Source organism: Crocuta crocuta, unplaced genomic scaffold, assembly GCF_008692635.1.
Source record: "Crocuta crocuta isolate KB4526 unplaced genomic scaffold, BGI_CrCroc_1.0 scaffold207, whole genome shotgun sequence".
NCBI classification, from domain to species: domain Eukaryota; kingdom Metazoa; phylum Chordata; class Mammalia; order Carnivora; family Hyaenidae; genus Crocuta; species Crocuta crocuta.
In genome coordinates, this window is record NW_027531996.1 from 2,244,290 (window position 1) to 2,266,143 (window position 21,854).

At 37.2% G+C, this 21,854-nt stretch overlaps 1 protein-coding gene across 1 annotated transcript in view; it reads left to right on the forward strand.

Annotated features, from left to right (window-relative positions):
* ASPM (assembly factor for spindle microtubules) overlaps positions 1-21,854 on the forward strand; it is a 52,647-nt gene that overhangs the window by 18,269 nt on the left and 12,524 nt on the right. The window contains 9 exon segments of the mRNA XM_077775106.1: positions 1,023-1,165; positions 1,254-1,339; positions 1,770-1,991; positions 3,666-3,873; positions 3,971-4,113; positions 4,220-4,348; positions 9,897-10,091; positions 12,372-17,123; positions 20,429-20,595. Of these exon segments, the coding sequence (XP_077631232.1) occupies positions 1,023-1,165; positions 1,254-1,339; positions 1,770-1,991; positions 3,666-3,873; positions 3,971-4,113; positions 4,220-4,348; positions 9,897-10,091; positions 12,372-17,123; positions 20,429-20,595 (6,045 nt within the window).

The following is a 21,854-nucleotide window of genomic DNA, read 5'->3' on the forward strand; positions in this document are numbered from 1 at the left end:
TATATATAACAGGATGACTTTGAAATCTGATAAAACTGAGTTTAAGTTCTGATCTCAGTTCTGTCATTATCAGCTATGTGACCACTAGCAATTCACTTAATGTCTCTGGGCTTTGGTTTCTTCTTCTGCAAAAAAGTGGGATAATAATGCCTGAGTGTGGGATTTGCTATGAGGTCTAAGAAAAGAAAGCACTTGCTTGATTTGTAGAATACAATAGCCCCTCCATAAATGTGCTTTCTCCTTTCCTTTCCCCTGTAGAACTCCATTAATGTGTGCATTTGTGTGTGTCTCATCTTTTTTTTTTTTTTTTTTAACATTCTGTTCATAGACCTCAAACCCCAGACTTAAAATGAGAATGACTCTTATTTGAAGCAACAGTTTTAGATAGTTTTCTGGGATCTTTCTAACCTAAAATTCTTTAAATGTTGAAGATGTATGTGGATGATAACTGTATGTAAATAAAGTTCATCTTGCATATATATTTTGTTTTCTTTTTGTTTTTATATGTGTGTGAGTTAAATTTTTTTTTTTTTTTAATTTATTTTGAGAGAGAGAGAGAGCATGAGCCAGGGAGGGGCAGAGAAAGAGGGAGAGAGAGAATCCCAAGCAGGCCCCATGCTGTCAGTGCCGAGCCCAACACGGGCTCAATCTCACAAACCGTGAGAACATGACTAGACACAAAATAAAAAGTCAGATACTTGGGGTGCCTGTGTGGCTCAGTTGGTTGAGCGCCGACTTCGGCTCGTGCCATGATCTCATGGTTCGTGGGTTCGAGCCCCAGGTCGGGCTCTGTGCTGACAGCTAGCTCAGAGCCNTTTGTTTTAAAGCAGAGTTAAGTTTATTTCTTCCCATAATAAGGACAATCATACATTGACAGATTCTTAGCATCTTAGTGTGGGGAGGGTAAGGACAGGATATTTATGACATTTTGGAGTATGGTTTGAGACCCGCCTTTTGATGCAGGGGGCTTTTCCAGTATGTTTTTATATGACAGTGTCCTCTGAAAACTCCCTTATTGTTAGGCGAATCATGGAACTTCTCACACGGGACTGGAATCTCTCAAAGAGACTCAGGATTCCTGCAATAAGTCGTCTTCAGAAGATGCACAACGTCGACATTGTTCTTCAGATTCTTAGATCACGAGGAATTCAATTAAATGACCATGGTAAAAATTGAGTAAAGATAAAAATATTTCTTCTCACTAAAAATTGATATGTACATATATTGTGCTAACAAGCTTTTTTCATTTATAGGAAATGCAATTCTATCTAAAGATATTGTGGATAGGCACAGAGAAAAAACTCTTGCATTGCTTTGGAAAATAGCATTTGCTTTTCAGGTATTGTACATTTTGTAAATTTTGCATTTTTTATCAATTTTTCATGATTATAGAAGTATTTTGCTTCAAATAAGGACTAAGAATAACTATTAGTAGGGTTTATTCTGTCCCAGGAACTATGATAATAGCTTTCTATATATTCCAACTTAATCTTCACAACACCCCTGTAAGGTAGGTGTTATCATTACCTCATAGGTAAGGAAACTAAAGCCAAGGTCACATCATTGATAGGAAACAGAGATGAGATTAGAACCCAGGATTGTGTGGTCCCAAATCTTATACATGACTCACATGACACATATTGACCACTATGTATTCCATCGCTTCTGCATAAACTGTGTTTGCCTTAAAGAAGACGACTAACTCCTATGGGTTACAAATGATATATGAAAAACATAAAGAGACTTATCCTTTTTTGTGTGTGTTTCAGGTGGATAGTTCCCTTAATTTAGATCAGTTAAAAGAAGAAATTGACTTTTTAAAACACACACTGCGTCTGAAGAAAACAATGTCTGCATTATCATGCCATTCTGATGCTGTTATCAGTAAGAAAAAAGACAAAAGGAATAGTGGTTGCTTTGAACAATATAGTGAAAGCATAAAACTGTTGATGGATTGGGTAAATGCTGTTTGTGCTTTCTATAATAAAAAAGTAAGTTTCTTTGTTTTGTTTTACCTCAGTATCTTTAAATACATTTTGGTTAAAGTCAAACTTCATAAAATATTTAATCGCATTTCTTAAATAATTTGATTTATATATAAGCAAACTTTTCCTCAAATGGGTGAAGATATTTTTGCTTACTGTATTTTATCTAATCTGTCACCAATTGTATAATCCACAATTACTAAAAAGAAAAATTGGTCAGGTCAGGAGTTTTAATAGGAGACACTTATACAAAACATGGGACACATGCTTTTTATTTTTTAATTTTTTTTAAGATACTTTATTTTTTTTTAATTTTTTTTCTTACAAATAGTTTATTGTCCAGTTGGTTTCCATATAACACCCAGTGCTCATCCCCACAAGTGCCCTCCTCCATGCCCATCTCCCCCTCCCCCCCACATCCATCAGTCCTCAGTTTGTTTCTCAGCATTCAAGAGTCTCTCATGGTTTGCCTCTCTCCCTTTCCCCCACCATTTCCCCCTTCTTCTCCCCCATGGTCCTCAGTTAAGTTCCTCCTAATCCTTCTATACGTGCAAACATATGATATTTGTCCTTCTCTGCCTGACTTATTTCACTCAGCATAACACCCTCAAGGTCCATCCATGTTGCTACACATGGCCAGGTTTCATTGTTTCTCATTGCCATCACATGCTTTTTATAGAGGTAAATTCAAATAGACAGCACCATGCAGAAAGGATCAATAGAGAACTGACCGCTGGGTACAGGAGGAGGAAAAAATCTAAGTTGAGTATTTTATTAGATTGATACTATATTTCTGTATGAAATGTATCTTTAAGTGTAAATATGTAACAATGAATAGAATATCTGGTAGGGAATATGAAGCCAGAAAAATGATACAGAATACATGTAACTAAATATAGTAAACTTTTATACCTTGAACAACTCTGGTTATAGAAAAATTGTTAGATATATGGATAATCTTCTACATTTTAACTAAATACTAGAGAGCCATTAAAGACTAGTGGAGAATGTGTTCCAAACCTTTCTCTTAACTTCTGTTGTTGCTGGCAATCCTTGGTATTCCCTAACTTATAGACACATTGCTCCAGTCTCCAACTCTGTCCTCACATAGCATCTTCCTTGTCTGCCTCTGTATTTCCATATAATACCAGACATATTGGTATTAAGAACCCACCCTACTCCAGTATGACCTCATCTCAACAAATTAAATTTGCAGTGACTCTATAAATAATGTGACATCATGAGGTTCTAGGAAGGACATGAATTTTTTGAGGGATCCTATTTCTCCTAGCACGATAATCAAAGTTTCAAAAAAATGTTTGTTTATTTTTGAGAGAGAGACAGAGCATGAATAAGGGAGGGGCGGAGAGAGAGGGAGACCCAGATCCGAAGCAGCCTTCAGGCTCTGAGCTGTCAGCACAGAGCCCAACGCAGGGTTCGATCTCATGAATCTGGAGATTGTGACCTACGCCAAAGTTGGACGCTCAACTGAGCACCCCTTAAGTTTTACTTTTGAAATAGGTATTTATAATTGAGAATTTAGCTATAAATATGGTGTTCTTCTAGGTCCTAGTAGCACCTAATGTGATATTCTTAGCTATTAAAAGGACATATGGACTATAAAGCCATTAATAACGTATATTACTCACAGTTAATTATTTTTCTGGTATTTCCAATCAGGTGGAGAATTTTACAGTGTCTTTCTCAGATGGGCGTGTGCTGTGTTACCTGATCCATCACTACCATCCTTACTATGTGCCTTTTGATGCTATATGTCAGCGTACTACTCAAACTGTAGAATGCACACAAACTGGTTCGGTGGTTTTAAATTCATCATCTGAATCTGATGGAAGTTCTCTGGATTTGTCTCTTAAAGCAGTTGATCATGGTTAGTGCCATTTGGCTGATGAATGCTTCAAGTTTTTTCTTTACTATGTCAGATTTTTGAATGGAGCTGTCTAATCTCCTTTTTGTTTGCATAGTAGAAAACACTTCAGAACTATACAAAGAACTTCTAGAAAATGAGAAAAAAAATTTTCAGTTGGTTAGGTCTGCAGTTAGAGACCTTGGTGGAATACCTGCTATGATTCATCATTCAGATATGTCCAATACAATTCCCGATGAAAAGGTAAGTAAAGAAATTTCCTAACTGACAACTTAGAGTCTCAGAAGGTGATAGTAAGTTGCATATTATCTGTTAAACACCTGCTTTCATCTCTTCTGTTGTCTCTTAGGTGGTTATTACTTATTTGTCATTTCTTTGTGCAAGACTTTTGGATCTTTGTAAAGAAACAAGAGCTGCTCGACTTATACAGACAACTTGGAGAAAATACAAACTAAAAAAAGACCTAAAACGTCATCAGGTACTACTAAAAATGAAAACACTGTGATGTGAATTGTACTAAACAAAATACCAGTTGGTTGATTCCTGATATGATTTTTACGTTTTATTGATATATGAAGCTACTGACATAATTTTAATTATTGTGTGTGTTTTGAGTTAGGGCTGGATATTTCTCCCTGACTCCTGATGTTTCCTTCCCTGGATGTGTCTTCCAGCCACTGTCCCCAAGTTTGCTTTGGGGGAAGTAGAATAACTTACTCCCTTTGTAAATTTGTAAAAGTAAACTGAGGATACCTGACTCAGCGCTTTGCTTCTTCTTGGAATCTAACGTATCTCCAGGAAGTAGGAGCTTTCCATGAAGTTTTCATGCTGGGTTCAGGAAGGCTTGATCTTGGTGCTGGAGTGCCCCTTGGGTCTAGGCGTCTAGTGTCTGGTTTTGCAGTTCAGTTAGCCAGCTCATTTTGTCTGTCATGAAACTGTTTTCCAGTGTTTTCGTTATTAGTTTATTTTTTTAATGTTTATTTATTTTTGAGAGAGAGAGAGAGATGGAGTGTGAGTATGGGGAGGGCAGAGAGAGAGGGAGACACAGAATCTGAAGCAGGCAACAGGCTCTGAGCTGTCAGCAGAGAGCCCGACGCGGGGTTCACGCCTACAAACTGTGAGATCATGACCTGAACCCAAGTCAGATGTGTAACTGACTGAGCCACCCAGGCACCCCTCTTTATTAGTTTAAAGTGGCACTTTGACTTCTGTTGCTTTATTTCTCAAAATATTTAGGACCTGGGCATAGGGATAGGGATGTTACTTATTATTTCCCTTTGTGACCTCAGTAGTACAAATTTTTGCATTAACATAAGTGGTTTTTTGAATTCTAAGAATAATGTGATTTGTAACCATCTGTGAAATGGTCTCCTTGAATAAGCTGAACAAACTTTAAAAAAAAATTTTTTTTTAATGTTTTATTTATTTCTGAGAGAGAGAGAGAGAGACAGGGTCAGAGAGAGAGGGAGACACAGAATGTGAAGCAGACTCCAGGCTCTGAGCTATCAGCACAGAGACCAACGTGGGGCCCAAACCCACAAACTGTGAGATCATAACCTGAGCCGAGGTCGGACACTAAACTGACTGAGCCACCCAGGCGCCCCTGGACAAACTTTTTTAATCCTTTTTTTCCTCCCTACTCCATCCACAAATAATCCTGTATTCACTTATTTGGAAAATCAAACAAAATAAAATAGGCAACCATGCTTGATAAATTTATCAGGTATTTCAGAAATACATTCCACCTGACACTGCTTCTCAATTTTGAGTTACTGTGCATGTATGATAGAATACTTAATAACTATAAAAAATAGTTACATTTTGGGAACTCTTAAACATACCATGTATTTTGTCATAATTTATCAGACTCAGAAATAGCATTAATTGAAATAACTTGCTTTAACCCCATTCAAATTCTTGGTAGTAACTTTTGGGAAATAGGCAGTGGCTTATACTCAGAAGTGGTGTTTTCTGCTGCAATACATTCTTTGTGCCTTCTTTTACCCTTTACCTTTTCGGATCTGCCTCCTTGCGCATGAATCCCTTTGAGGACAACTCTGTACTTCTGGAGACTTATAGGAGAATTGCTTTAGGGGGGTTTTCAGTGAAGACTCTTTCTTGGCTGGTTCTCAAATTATTTCATTAATTCTGTTTATATGACATTAAATGAAACATCTAAAATCCCAAGAAACAGATCTTTATCAGAATTTGTAGGGGCTCAGTGGGTGGTAAATGAAATTGCCTTCATTTTCCTGCTCAAGACCATCTTGTTTTAATAAGCTATAAACTGCAAAGATTTCTTAGCTCTTTGCTGGTGAGATCTCTTTTCCTGATTTCTTTGCTATAAGTAGCAGAAATTTCCCTAATTTTTAGAGACCACTGCTTCTCCAGGTGGCCTTTCTCCAGGTGGCCATGCTCCCTCTCTTACACAATTATGCTAACACCCAATTATATGTGCTATTTGGAACATTAAGCAATAGGTTCCCTGTATATTCTCGTAGAAATATTACAAGCTAATAAACCTATAATCACTATGTTGAGATAGCTAATTTTTCAGGTGTTATATTTACTTTCATGTCATTGTGGTTAATTCATATAAATGATCCCTTGAGAATAGAATGGCTCAAGTTCTTGCAGTGACAAGTGAAATTTGACTAATGGCCCAATTACCTAATGAATGAAGCAGGATTATCCAAGGGTCCCCTGACCCATTCTTCCTTTTAGTTCTTCCTGGCAAAGGGTAGGCACACACTGCAAAGCAAAGTAAATCCTTGTATTTGGCCCATAATCAACGTAAAATAAAACAAGCCTATAACAGGCTGGCTTAGCAACAGCATAGTATTTAAAATGATGACATGCAGTCTGATTTAGAAAAGAGTCGGTGACTGCCAGCATTGGAACTTTATCAGTTTATATAAGTTTTCAAATAGTTGCTAGTTTCATAATATGTTTGCCTCCCTGAATTTGTCTCCTTTCCATCTGTAGCTTCCCTAATGTCATGTATAATTGTTCCATTTTAGTTTGCTTGAGATTGAGATAGTCTATAAACAGATAAGTGTCAACTTACCTTACCCTACTGCATCTAAGAATGCCCCGTGCTCTTAGAACTTTTGACTCAAATACAACTGTTGACTCCCATTTTTTAAGCTAATAGGAAATACTTTTTTTAACTCAATTTTTAAAAATTGTGGTAAAGAACACATATCATAAAATTTGCCATCATAACTTTTTTTCAGTGTATAGTTCAGTAGTGTTAAGTGTGTTTACGTTACTGTGAAACAGAGCTCCAGAATTTTTTTAACTTGCAAAACTGAAATTGAACTCATTAAATAACTCCCCATTTTCCCCTCCCCCTAGCCCTGGAAATCATTTCTGTGAAGGTGGAAATCATTTCTATGAGGTATCTATTTTAGATAACTCATCTATGTGAAGTCATGCGATATTTGTCCTTTTGTATGTGGATTATTTCACTGAGCGTGTGCCTTTAAGGTTCATCCATGTTGTAGCATGTGGAAGAATTTCCTTCATTTTAAAGGCTGCATAGTATTCCACTGTGTGTATATGCCACACTTGGTTTATCCATTCATCTTTCACTGGGCATTTGGGTTATTCCCACCTGTGGGTTCTTGTGAATAATGCTTCTGAACATGGATAGATCTCTTTGAGATCCTGCTATCAGTTTGGTTTTTTTTTAATATATGCCCAGAAGGGGGATTGCCGGATCATATGGTAGTTTCATTTTTTAACTTTTTTGAAGAACTGCCATACTGTTTCATCACATTTTACAATCCCACCAGTAGTGCAAGGGATTCCAAGTTCTCCACATCCCTGCCAGTACTCATTAATAGTTCAGAGATATCTCATATAGTCTACATACAAGTACCTTATTAGACATGTGATTTGCAAATATTTTTTTTCTCATTCTATAGATGGATTTTTCTCTCTTTTGATTGTGTCATTTGTGGAAAAAATATTTTTTTAAATCTGATATAACCCCATTTGTCTACTTTTGTTGCCTGTGCTTTTGGTGTCATCCTATAAATCATTGCCAAATGACATAAAAGAATTTAATTTCATGGGGCGCCTGGGTGGCTTAGTCAGTTAAGCGTCCGACTTTCACTTAGGTCATGATCTCACGGTTCGTGGGTTCGAGCCCCGCGTTGGGCTCTGTGCTGACTGCCAGCTCAGAGCCTGGAGCCTATTTCAGTCTGTGACTCCCTCTCTCTCTGACCCTCCCCTGCTCGCGCTGTCTCTCTCTCTGTCTCCTAGAAATAAATAAAACATTAAAAAAAAAATCATTGCCAAATCCAATGGCATGAAATTTTTCTCTATGTTTTCTATAGGCAGTTTTATAGTTGGGCGTCCTACATTTAGGACTTTAATCAATTTGGAGTTAATTTATATGGCATAAGAAAAGGGTCTGACTTCTTTCTTTTCTATGTGGATATCTAGTTTTTCCAGCATTATTTATTAAGGGGACTGTCCTCTTCCCATAGATTGTTCTTGGTACGTTTGTCAGGGATCATTTATCCACATATACAAGGGTGTATTTGTGGGCTCTCTATTCTATGCTGTTGGTCTGTATGCCTGTCTTTCTGCTAGTACCACACTGATTAGTGTAGCTTGGAAATATGTTTTGAAATTGTGGCGGGGGGATGCTTTAATTTGGATATCCGTAGCCCTGTATACCTCACAGGGGAACTGTCAGTGATGTTTCATGGCTTACTTAGTTTGTTGGACGTAATTCCTCAGCCCAACTTTAGAATTGTCTAGTCTTTTCTCACTCAGAAGTGGTCTAATATATGACTCTCACTATTTCTTAGTATTTGTTTCAGTCTATTAACTACATTGTTCCTGTCTTAGAGTGGCAGTTTGAACCCTTCCATAGTTGAGTGTGTTCCCATACTGTGCAGTTTCCACTCAACAACTGATTATGATTAATTAATAATAAGAATCTATAGCTAATGTCTGTGTAGAGCCCACCATTTGATGGTAAGCTGTCCCAGACAGCTAAATAAAGGTTATCACACATGCTATAAATTGTTCTTGCCACCAGAGGGAATAACTTACATTCTAGTTTCCAGTTCAGGTGACTGAAATGATAAGTCTAGCCTTGAAGAGTTTGGCAAAGTGATTGCCTAGTTCAAATCCTGGTTATCTCACCAGTGGACTGACAGTCTACTTGACTTCTCTGTCTCAGTTTCCTCATAGTCATAAAATCAGTGCCTGTTCATCTGTTCTTATAGTTGTATGAGAGTTAGATGAATCATTCATGAAGTGTTTAGAATGATGCCTGGTGCCTCGTAAGTTTTTAACCTATGTTGTTTTTCTTGGGAATTCATTATTAGAAGTAATGGATCTAGAGATATGTAGGGTAGTAGCCTGTAGTGCTGCTGGGGCAGGTAGCTCCTCTTTGAGCACTGATGCTGTTGGCCAGTCCTGGTACCACTTTTCATAACCCAATATTCAGATCTCTTGAGTGTCTATTCCATAAAGCCATATTGTAGCCTGTGCTAAAAGTGGTATTTTGCTGCTTCTCCCTTTCTGTTAATTCTTTTGTTCAAGTTGTAACAAAGCAAAACTGTTTTATATTGTAAGCCACTTTGTTTATTTTAGGGTCTCTTTTTTCTTTTTTTTTCCAACCATATAGTCCACCCCCTTTTGAAAACTCAAGCATGAATCCTCTGGGCCATAATCTGAGAAACATACCATATTTAAATTGCCTTTACATTTCTTATTGAGGGTCTGTGATATATCAAACATGTCTATGATCTTTATTTTAGGCTTATATTTACTAGGAATTTTTTGTTTCATCTTATAAATATGCATGTAAATCCATCTATCATTCTCAGAATTATCTCTACTCCAAAGATGAGCATATCTTAAGCCTGGGGAATGTTTTATTCTCTGGATCAATTTGATTAATATTTAACATATGATTTTCTTACAAATGATAGTTTAGGGTCTTAAGTAATTATGTTTTTGATTCATATTTGCTTGGGTTTTTTTGCTTTTTTTTTTTTTAGGAGAGAGACAAAGCTGCAAGAATTATTCAGTCAGCTATAATCAGTTTTCTATCTAAACAACGATTGAAAAGGGAGATTAATGCAGCATTGGCCGTTCAGAAATATTGGCGAAGACTCTTAGCACAGAGAAAATTATTAATGTTAAAAAAGGAAAAGCTAGAAAAAGTTCAAAATAAATCAGCATCGGTTATTCAGGTATAGTATCATGGTATTTTGAATTTTAAAAGTTTTAATGACATTTTTAAGGAAGAAAGTAAAATATAAAGTTTTAAAATATCTTTTAGACTTTCATGCTTAACTTTAACAAATATGTAATACCTTCCTACTACCTACCACTATGATCAGCATAAGGCTCAAACAAATCAAAATGCCTCCTTTGCTCCCTCAGAGCAAATAGTCTAATTCTTTATTGCTTCTATTTTATATTAGAAGTTTGAAGCCTTCTCTGTGGGACATGCTGACCCACTGTACCATTTTACTTTGCATCCACAAACTCTACCAAGCTCTTTTTTTAATCTTTGGTATAAGTCCTGGAAACTTCTTTTGGGATAAATGTGTACATTTTCCTCTGTAGCCCACTTAGTTGGCATATAATGAAATATTATTTATAATCTATAGAATGCCTATGTTAGTTTTCTACTTAGAAAAAATTTTAACATATCTACTTTACATAATAGACATATTCCTTATATCTCTGTGTTGTTTTTTGATATTATATTCTATTTTAATACATCAGAGAGGTGTACTGTTTAAATTTACCCTATGTGAATGTCATTGAAGCTTCACTCCATAATTTTATGCTTTATAAATTTGGAAATTTTTGTGTCTGCTATTACTATTGATAAGTGAAGGATTCTGACTTAACAAATTATCTTTTTAAAGCCCTTTTTAAATGTGAAATATCACCCATAGAAAATTGCACAAAACACAAATGTAGAGCCTGATAGTTTTTCACAAAGTGAATACCCATGTAACCACCACCTAGGTCAAGAAATAGAATATTGTCAGCTTCTCAGAAGCCACTTCTTAATCCATAATCTCCTTCACCCCAGGGTAAAGTAACCATTATTCTAATGTATCCTAATTATGCCTTTTTTCTATACATCTTCTTTAAACACTATTAATTTTGTCTTGTCTATTTTTTTCTAATCTAGATGGGTCCAAACAATGCAAATTCTTTTATTCTACATTATTAAATTTGTGAGGTTCATTTGTGTTGACTTTAACTGTGGTTTAACTTTCAGTCTGTAATATTCTGTAATTTACTTATAATGTTTTAATTATTTATGTGTGGAGAAATAATTTGTACAGCACATTATTGCTCGTCAGACTGAAGAGTAGGAACAAAAGCACAATTGACACATAATAAAGGAATAAGACAGTATCTGTTGGGAAAATCTGAGAGGCTTCCTAACTCTCCTCACCCATGGGTGAGTGTGCTTGAACCAAGCACCAGGTGCATAACAGTGGGCGGTGCTAGCAGGGACAGAGGTACCTGCCCCTAAAATATTTCCCTTATATGTAAGGAAAATTCATCTGCAATAGGGAATTCACACCCTGACAAAGGAGTTAGGGGATGTAGGTGGCATGGAAAAGAAACAACCTTGGCTACTCAAGAGATAAACGGGTTGTTACTTCTCAGATCTTTTCATAATACTACTTTTTGACTGTGGGTCTATAATTCCTAAATTTGGGAAGAAGTAATTTTATTTTTTTTTTTTTAATTTTTTTTAAATGTTTTTATTTATTTCTAGGAGAGAGAGAGAGAGAGACAGCATGAGCAGGGGAGGGTCAGAGAGAGAGGGAGTCACAGACTGAAACAGGCTCCAGGCTCTGAGCTGGCAGTCAGCACAGAGCCCGACGCGGGGCTTGAACCCACGAACCGCGAGATCATGACCTAAGCGAAAGTCGGACGCTTAACCGACTAAGCCACCCAGGCGCCCCAAGTAATTTTATTCTTAATGAGAAAAATGACTGAGAATGATCTGGCTCACTTGTTTCTCAAATTCCTGTGTTTATACTGTTAGACCTGCACAGGGTCCCTCACATCAACAGTTCCCAGCATTACAAGATAGCTTAGCAGCCTTGATATTAAGGGGAAAATAGAAAATCCAAAGGTATATTTATAGAAAATTACTTAGAATCAATAGATAGCAGAATGTCACTATAGTTTTACTTTGATTGTTTTCTTAGGTTATTCTAATAGAACATAAACTTGCTTATATTTCTTATGTTTCGGAAATACCAATCCAATATAAATACTGTTAAGTTGAGCTCATGATTTCTGAATTGGCTACAGCTATGTCAGTATAGAAACTACATAAGTACAAACAAAAGAGACAAGTAATTTTCAAAAACATATTGTTTTTTAATTTAACATGTTTGTTTTTAAGCAAACTTAGAAAAAATACTTGCAGAGGTGTTAAGTATAGAAAGTTACGTCTGTTTTACTTTATGTCCTTTCTTACTTTTCAGAGGTATTGGAGAAGATATTCCACTAGAAAACAATTTCTGAAATTGAAATATTATACAGTCGTCCTGCAATCTAGGATAAGAATGATAATAGCAGTTACTTCTTACAAACGATATCTTTGGGCTACAGTTACAATTCAGAGACGTTGGCGTGCTTATTTAAGAGGAAAACATGATCAACAGAGATATGTGATGCTAAAATCATCATCTCTTATAATCCAGTCTATGTTCAGAAAATGGAAGCAACGTAAAATGCAATTACAAATAAAAGCTACAATAATATTACAAAGAGCTTTTAGAGAATGGCGTGTCAGGAAACGAGCTAAAGAAGAAAAATCTGCTGTTGTCATACAGTCATGGTATAGAATGCACAAAGAATTACGGAAATATAGTCACCTTAGATCTTGTGTTGTGATCATTCAGACAAGGTTTCGGTGCCTTCAAGTCCAAAAGTTATATAAAAGAAGAAAAGAGGCTGTACTAACTATCCAAAAGTACTACAAAGCATATCTGAAAGGAAAGACTGAGCGCGCCAACTATTTGCAGAAACGAGCTGCAGCCATTCGACTACAGACTGCTTTCAGAGAGATGAAAGCTCGTAATTTACACAGACAAATCAGAGCTGCTTGTGTTTTTCAGTCATATTGGAGAATGAGACAAGACAGATTTCGATTTCTAAACCTTAAGAAAATTACTACCAAATTGCAGGCACAAGTAAGAAAACATCAACAATTACAGAAATATAAGAAGATAAAGAAAGCTGCCCTTGTAATTCAGATTCATCTTCGAGCTTATATTTTAGCCAAGAGAGCTCTAGCATCTTACCAGAAAATCCGTTCTGCTGTCATTGTTCTACAGTCAGCATATAGAGGGATGCAAGCCAGGAAAAAGTTCATTCACATCCTCACATCCATTATAAAAATACAGTCATATTATAGAGCTTATGTTACCAGAAAAAATTTTCTGAGACTAAAAAATGCTACAGTAAAGTTACAGTCAATTGTCAAGATGAAACAAACTCGTAAACAGTATTTATATTTGAGAGCAGCCACACTATGTATCCAGCAGTGGTACCGGTCCCTAAAAATGACTGCACTAAAGAGAGAGGAATACACCCAGATGCGGGAATCTTGTATCAAACTGCAGGCTTTCATTAGGGGTCACCTGGTTCGAAAGCAGATGAGATTACAAAGAAAAGCTGCTATTTCACTTCAATCTTATATCAGAATGAGAAAGACGCGGCAGCACTACCTGGAAATTTATAAAGCGACTGTTGTCATTCAGAATTACTATCATGCTTACAAAGCACAAGTCAATCAGAGGGAGAACTTCTTGCAAATCAAAAGAGCAGTTACTTGTTTGCAGGCAGCTTACAGAGGTTATAAAGTACGCCAGCTAATCAGACAACAATCTAAGGCTGCTCTTAAGATTCAAACTGCTTTTAGAGGCTACAGTAAAAGGAAAAAATATCAGTATGTGCTTCAGTCTACTATCAAGATTCAGAGATGGTACAGGACATACAGGACTGTTCATGATAAAAGAATGCAATTTTTAAAGACAAAGGCAGCTGTGATTTCTCTCCAGTCTGCTTATCGTGGCTGGAAAGTTCGAAAGCAGATCAGAAGGGAACGTCAAGCTGCAGTGAGGATTCAGTCTGCTTTTAGAAGGGCCAAAACCCAGAAACAGTTCAGATTGTTGAAAACAGCAGCATTAGTCATCCAGCAACATCTGAGAGCATGGACTGCAGGGAAGAAGCAACGCAGAGAATACACTGAACTCCGTAATGCAGCACTGATGCTTCAATCTACGTGGAAGGGGAAAACCGTGAGAAGGCAGATTCAAAAGCAGCACCAAAGTGCTGTCCTCATACAGGCCTACTATAGAATGCATGTGCAACAAAAGAAGTGGGAAATCATGAAAAAAGCTGCTCGTCTGATTCAAATGTATTACAGGGCTTACAGGATTGGAAGGAGACAACGTCAGCTGTATTTGAAAACCAAAGCAGCTACAGTCATTTTACAGTCCGCTTACCGAAGTATGAGAGTAAGAAAAAAAATACAGGAGTACAACGAAGCAGCAGTCGCTATACAGTCTACATACAGAGCTTACAAAGCCAGAAAAAACTATGCAACCTGTAGAGCTTCTGCTATTATAATTCAGAGATGGTATCGAAATAATAAAATCGCAAACCATCAACGTCAGCAATATCTTAATTTAAAGAAGACAGCAGTTAAAATTCAAGCTGTTTATAGAGGGATTAGAGTAAGAAGACATATTCAACACATGCACATGGCAGCCACTTACATTAAAGCCATGTTTAAAATGCATCAAGCAAAAATAAGATACCACAAAATGAGAACAGCAGCTGTCCTTATTCAGGTAAGATATAGAGCATATTATCAAGGTAAAATTCAGCATGCAAAGTACTTGACGATCTTGAAAGCTGTTACTGTGCTTCAGGCAAGTTTTAGAGGAGGAAGAGTTAGAAGAACTCTCAGAAAGATGCAGAATGCAGCAATTCTCATTCAGTCCTATTACAGAAGATACAGACAGCAAGTCTATTTTAGTAAGTTAAAGAAAGTAACGCAAAGGGTACAGCAGAGGTACCGGGCAGTGAAGGAAAGAAATGTACAATTTCAGAGGTATAACGAACTAAGGCATTCCGCCATATGCATTCAGGCTGGTTTTAGGGGGATGAAAGCTAGAAGACATTTAAAAATGATGCATTTAGCTGCAACTCTGATTCAGAGGAGGTTTAGAACTCTGAAGATGAGAAGAAGATTTCTATCTCTCAGGAAAACTGCTCTTTGGGTTCAGAGAAAATATCGTGCAACTGTTTGTGCAAGGCATTACATACAACAATTCCTACAGTTACAAAAGGCAGTCATTACACTCCAGTCGTCATGCAGAGGCTGGATGGTAAGGAAGAAGATGCAAGAGATGCATAGGGCTGCCACCGTCATCCAGGCAGCTTTCAGAATGCACAGAGCACATGTGAGGTACCAGGCCCTGAGGCATGCCTCAGTCATAATCCAGCGGCGGTACCAAGCAAACAGGACCGCCAAACTGCAGAGACATCATTATCTCCAACATAGACATTCTGCCCTGATCCTTCAGGCTGCATTTAGGGGTATGAAAGCTAGAAGGCATTTGAAAAAGATGCATTCCTCTGCGATCCTGATTCAGAGCAGGTTAAGAGGTTTAGTGATAAGGAAAAGATTCATTTCCCTCAAAAAAGCTACTGTTTTCGTGCAGAGGAAATATCGGGCCACCACGTGTGCCAGGTATCACTTGCACCAATTCTTGAGACTACAAAAGGCAGTCATTACAATCCAGTCATCTTACCGAAGACTGATGGCAAAAAAGAAGGTTCAGGCGATGCACAGGGCTGCAGTTCTCATCCAGGCCACTTACAGAATGCACAGGACATATGTTACCTTTCAGACTTGGAAACATGCCTCAATTCTAATTCAGCACTGTTACCGAACATACAGAGCTGCAAAACTGCAAAGAGAAGATTATGTCCGACAAAGACATTCTGCTTTGGTCATTCAGGCTGCATATAAGGGAATGAAAGCAAGACAGCTCTTAAGAGAAAAACACAATGCTGCTATCATAATACAAAGCACGTATCGAATGTATAGGCAGTATCATTTTTACCAAAAGATGCAGTGGGCCACAAAAGTAATCCAAAAAATATATAGAGCAAAGAAAAAGAAAGCACTTCAACACGATGCACTTAGGAAAGCAGTAGCCTGTGTTCAGGCAGATTTCCAGGACACCATCATAATGAAACAGATTCAAGAGCAGCATCAGGCTGTCACTATTCTTCAGAAGCATCTGAAGGCCTCCAAAGTCAGGAAACGTTATCTCCACTTCAGAGCAACAGTAGTCTTTGTTCAAAGGAGATACAGAGCACTAACTGCAGTGCATACCCAAGCAGCCATTTGTATACAGTCTTCCTACAGAGGCTTTAAGGTACGAAAGGACATCCAGCGTATGCACCTGGCTGCCACCCTAATTCAGTCACTCTACCGAATGCACAGGGCCAAACTTGATTATCAAGCAAAGAAAACTGCCATTGTTCTTATACAGTATTATTATAGGTCATATGTCAGGGTGAAAACAGAAAGAAAAAAATTCTTAGCACTTCAGAAATCAGTACGAATTATTCAGGCTGCTTATAGAGGCATGAAAGTTAGACGGAAATGGAAAAACATATCTGAGGCAAAGATGGCAGCCATTGATAGGCAATCTGCATTCGGCTGTCACAGAACTGAAACTCCGTATGAAGCTGTTCAAAGCTCAGCACTTATGATTCAGAAGTGGCATAGAGCTCCTCTCAGTGCTTGTTCACAGGAGGCAGAGTGTCATTCCCAGAGCAAGGCTGTAGTAACAGTTCAAAAAGCTTTTTGTGAAATGGCCACAGAAGAATTGGAAACGCAGAAGTGGGCTGCCCTACGAATTCAGTCCTTCCTTCAGATGGCTGTGGATCGGAGAAGATTTGTCCAGCAGAAGAGAGCCGCTATAACTCTACAGCAGTATTTCAGGACATGGCAAGCCCAAAAGCGGTTTTTGTTGTATAGGAAAGCAGCATCGGTTTTACAAAATCACCACAGAAGCTTTTTGTCTGCAAAATCTCAAAGAGAAGTATATTTACACATTAGGAGCAGTGTTATTATTCAAGCTAGAACAAGAGGATTTATACAGAAACGAAAGTTTCAGAAAATTAAAGATAGCACCATAAAAATCCAGGTACTTATACATTTGAATGTAACTCTTGCATTCTTTCCTTAACCAATATTTGGTAGATTTATAAAATGAATTTAAGCAGATCATAAAGAATAATACTTAGTTTACGTGACCATTTCACTTATCTTCCAAAATGGTACATTTTTGAGAGTGGGAAAAGAGCCCTAATAATTCAGCTAAGATAGCACAGAACTAGAATTCTTCTGGACATGATCCCTCTATGCTGGATGTATTTCAATCGGTATTAATTTTGAGAATATAGTTTGATTAATGGGAGTTCTCTATTGAATAAAAAATTTTTTTTTAATTTTCAACATTCATTTTTGAGAGAAAGAGAGAGAGCATGAATGAGGGAGGGGCAGAGAGAGAGGGAGACACAGAATCAGAAGCAGGCTTCAGGCTCTGAGCTGTCAGCACAGAGCCTAACACAGGACTCAAACTCATGGACTGTGAGGTCATGACCTGAGGTGAAGTTGGACGCTTAATCAACTGAGCCTTCCAGGCACCCCTTGAATAAAAATTTTTAAGTGGGAAATTTAAGCTAAGGCAAAACAATATTCGGCAAAGTTTAGGTGAAATGTGGTATAACTTTATTCCTCTACCAATCTGCTAATAAGACCTACTTAAGCCAGATAGACTTGCATAGTTTATTCAGAGCATTTAACACTTCTGGTTTCCAAAACAATTTTATATTATTTTTTTCATTATATTGTTGTTACATATAAAAATATATTTTTTATATATGTGAGAAGTGTAGAATATTATCTCTTGAAATATGAAGGGACTGTGAAAGGTTAAATAACCTGCTAGTGTTGCAGAGAGAGAGGCAGATCCAGGAATTGAATCTAGGTACTTCAGTAATTTCTTTTCTACCTGTTCATACCCTGGGCTTTGAACCCTGATGTAGTATGTTGGTACCTGTTGTGGTGTTGTTAAACTTAGGAATACTGTTTTCATTCAGCAAATGTCCAATGCTGGCAATGTGCTAAATGCTTTCATGGGTGATTGGCACAGACAGTTAAGTAAGATATACTTAGCTGCTGTCCTCAAAGCACTTAACTGAGCAGGGAAGAGTATAAAACAAAACAAGAAGTTTATGTTGCTGAGAACCTAAAGAAGAGGCATCTAAGCCAGTCCCAGTGGTCAGAAAAGGCTTCCCAGGACAAGTGGCATTTAAGTTGAGATGTTATGCTTAAGAATGAATTGGAAAAAGCCCAATAAAATATATCCAAGGAACATTCTAGTTGTAGGAGGAAACAGGGAGTTCAAAAACTAGAGAGAGTGTGTGTGTAGCACAGTGAAAAGAGTGATATGAGACCAGGTTGGCAATAGAGGGAGTGAGATTGTGGATCACTCTGTAAGACATAGAAGTGTAGCCTTTTTCCACCAAATTAAAAGAAGTTCTAGAAGAGTTTGAAAAAGAAGACCAGAATCATATTTTTATTTTTAAAATAATTGCTCTGGCAATAACGTGAAAGAGGGACTGGAAGGAGTGCAAGACTAGAAGCAGAGAGACCAGCCAGGAGGCTATTGGCAGTAGGTCGGGTGAAAGATAGTTTAGTGGTGGCAATGGGATTGCAAGGATTAGTTTGAGTGGAGGGCATAGTACTTGCATTAGATCGTAAACAAGCATTCGTGTCATGCGCGTGGCTTAAGTAACTCAGCGATGTTACCATTCGCTGACATAGGGAGCAGAGAGGAGTAGATTGGAAGAGTGACAAGAAATTTGGTTTGGGGACATGATGAAGTTGAAGCATCTAGCAAGGCAATTGGCTCTGTTTGGAAAGTAGTACAGATTTTGGAATTTGACTTCTACATTAGTGGGGTACATATGATCGTTGAAGTCATGGGAGGAATAATGTAGAAAATGGGTAAAAGGAGGGCCTGCACGGGACTCAAACACTGAAGAATATCAACATGTGAGAACATTGAGAGGAGAAGCCAACACATGGTAGTAAGAGGGAACGAGAAAATGGAAAGAATTGTGGTATCAAGAAACCGAGGACTGAGAGAAGAAGAAAAGAATGTTTAAATTCCAAATGGTGCCAAGAAGTAAGGGTTGAAATATGTTAACTGGATGTATTAGGGTTATATTCAATTGAAATGACAAAAAAAGCCAAAATAATAATCTTAGGAAATTTTGACCAATTTTCTCATATGAAATTACATTTAAAAATTATATTTTACACATCTGGCTTTTAACATATACTCCATGGTCTCAAAGTTTAATGCGCATTGAAATATTTGGAATTTTTAGAAATACTGATGTCTGGCTACCACGGTGAATACCAATATGTTGGTATTCAGGCTTGTTTACATAAAAGCCATATATAATATACTCTGAGTAAGTTAAGGACATCAGAAGAGTAATTTTAACATTCATGTAGTTCTTGCCTGTCAGCTGAATTTGGAGCTTGATCCCCACGTAAGTTGGGGCTGCAGTATGTGTTGTAGGTGTTTGGAGTCAGACTTGGATTCAGATCTTGACTCTGTCACTTACTGGCTATGTGGTGTAACAAGTCTCTTCTTCCTCAGCATCGATTTCTGTATTGTCAAATAGAGATCTTAATAATCATCTCATAAGATATTTGTAAAGAATAAATGAGATACCTCTTCCACTTATTACCTGCGCATCAACAAGTTACTCTGTTTCTTTGGGCCTTGCTTACTCATCTCTAAATTAGATAATAATATCATCTACCTATGTTATTATAAGGATTTAACATTGCTTAGTACATTGCTAAGGGTTTAATAAGTTATAGCTGTCACTTAAACATGTAGTCAGTTGCAAGGTTGTAGGAATTGGGAAAACTCATAGTCCTCTGAAGTTGCCCTCAGGATTTTGCTGCAGCCTGGATACACACAAAACCCAGGATACATGTGAGGGAGATAGGGTGGGAGGTAGGAAAGATTCCTTCCCATGAAGTAGTCAGTGTGTTCCTTTGCTTTCTGTTCTTCCAAATGGATTGAGATAGTTAGGACAATGCATGTATATGGCTTCTCAGACATTATACATCTATAAAATTTAGGAATATTTGTTAGGGTTATATTAGGCTTAGCAGTCAGCCAGCCAGGGTATGTGTGATAAAGCACATAGTAGGTGTTCACTATAGTAAGCTGCACTGTTTCAGCACCTCATCTGTGTCAGGAATGAATGAGCCTAATAGAAGAGTCATCATATGACTATATTTCTGCAATTGATTTTTGTCTACTTAACCTTATATTAGCTGTCTTTAGTATTGAATTTTTTCAGTTTACCAAAAAAAATACATCTCACTGCATATTTGTTATATTTATATATTTAATAGGCTGCATGGAGGAGCTATAAAGCCAGGAAGTATTTATGTAACGTGAAAGCTGCTTGCAAGATTCAAGCCTGGTATAGGTCTTGGAAAGCACGTAAAGAATATCTAGCTATACTAAAAGCTGTTAAAGTCATTCAAGGTTGTTTCTATACCAAACTGGAGAGAACAAGGTAATGTATCATAGCTGTGAGGCGGGGGGGGGGTGGGGTGGGGGGTGGAAATGAGGGTATGTGTGTGTAGTAGCTAAGTCTTTATATAAAATAATACTGCTTATTGCTTTTTCTTTTAAATATTTGCTATACCTAACTTGTATGGTTTCTTTTGTTGGTGTTATCTCCGTTGATAAAACAAAATATATTTTTAAGACTCTTATTGTTTGAGATAGAGCCTTGATATAATTCAGCAAGAAATATTTACTTGATTGGCGTACATTGGGATGAGGGTAAGGATGGAGGGAAGTGAATAAAATAATCTACTAAAATCTTGGTTTCCTTATTAGTGTGTTGGTCCATTTTGTTTGTTGCTGTAGCTACTGGCAAAATTTGTCTTCTCACTCATTTTTCTTCTTTTTCTTTTTTCTTCTTTTTTTTCTTCATTTTCGTCCCCCTACTATTTTACCTTAATGAAGACCTAATTACCAACTTATTTTTGTTCATTGAATTTTCCTATTCCTAGTTCATCTCTTTGAAACACATTTTCTGAAGCTCTTATCAGATTATCTACATTATTTTTTATTTCATGGTGTAACAATTTTTCCTCAGTTACCAGAATTGAATTATTAGCTCAGTGATGGTTTTAAAGATTGTTTTAGGAGAGCACACTAATGTCAGAAGAGTTCCTTGATAAATTCCATGGGTGAGAGCTCAGGGCTTACCATATAAAGATATAGTTGCTGCTATCAGCTATTAAGGACCAATAGCATCTAAGCTTCCTGTACCAAAATGTTGAAGTTTCTCATTGGCACTCAGCTTTATTTTCTAAGAAATGTGGCAACATGATGTAAGTTATTCATTCTTAATTTTTATGTGTTACTGCTATGTTGACACCTAATGTTTAATCTCTGGCCCTTAGTTTTTAAGCTTTTCTCTAGTTCTCCTTACAGAACATTTCTTTTTAGATATTTGTACCATACCTGGCTTCCTTTTCAGATGAGTGTCCATTTCTCATTTTCCTGATGCTATTGTAATCTCCCAAGTTCTCTTTGTTGACCTCCTCCTGTCTTCTCAAAGACTCACTTGCAATATGGACCCAGATTTTAGACTCTGCCATTACTGCTGCCAGCATCCCCTTTATCTAGGCTTTGTGTAGGTCTGGATAATTGTACTTCCTTTTCATCCTGTGTAGAGTTCTTTCTCATTCTAGAAATAATTACATTCTTGCTACTGGAGCATTGCCAATCGGAAAACTTTGTTTTCCTTGTCTCAGTTCC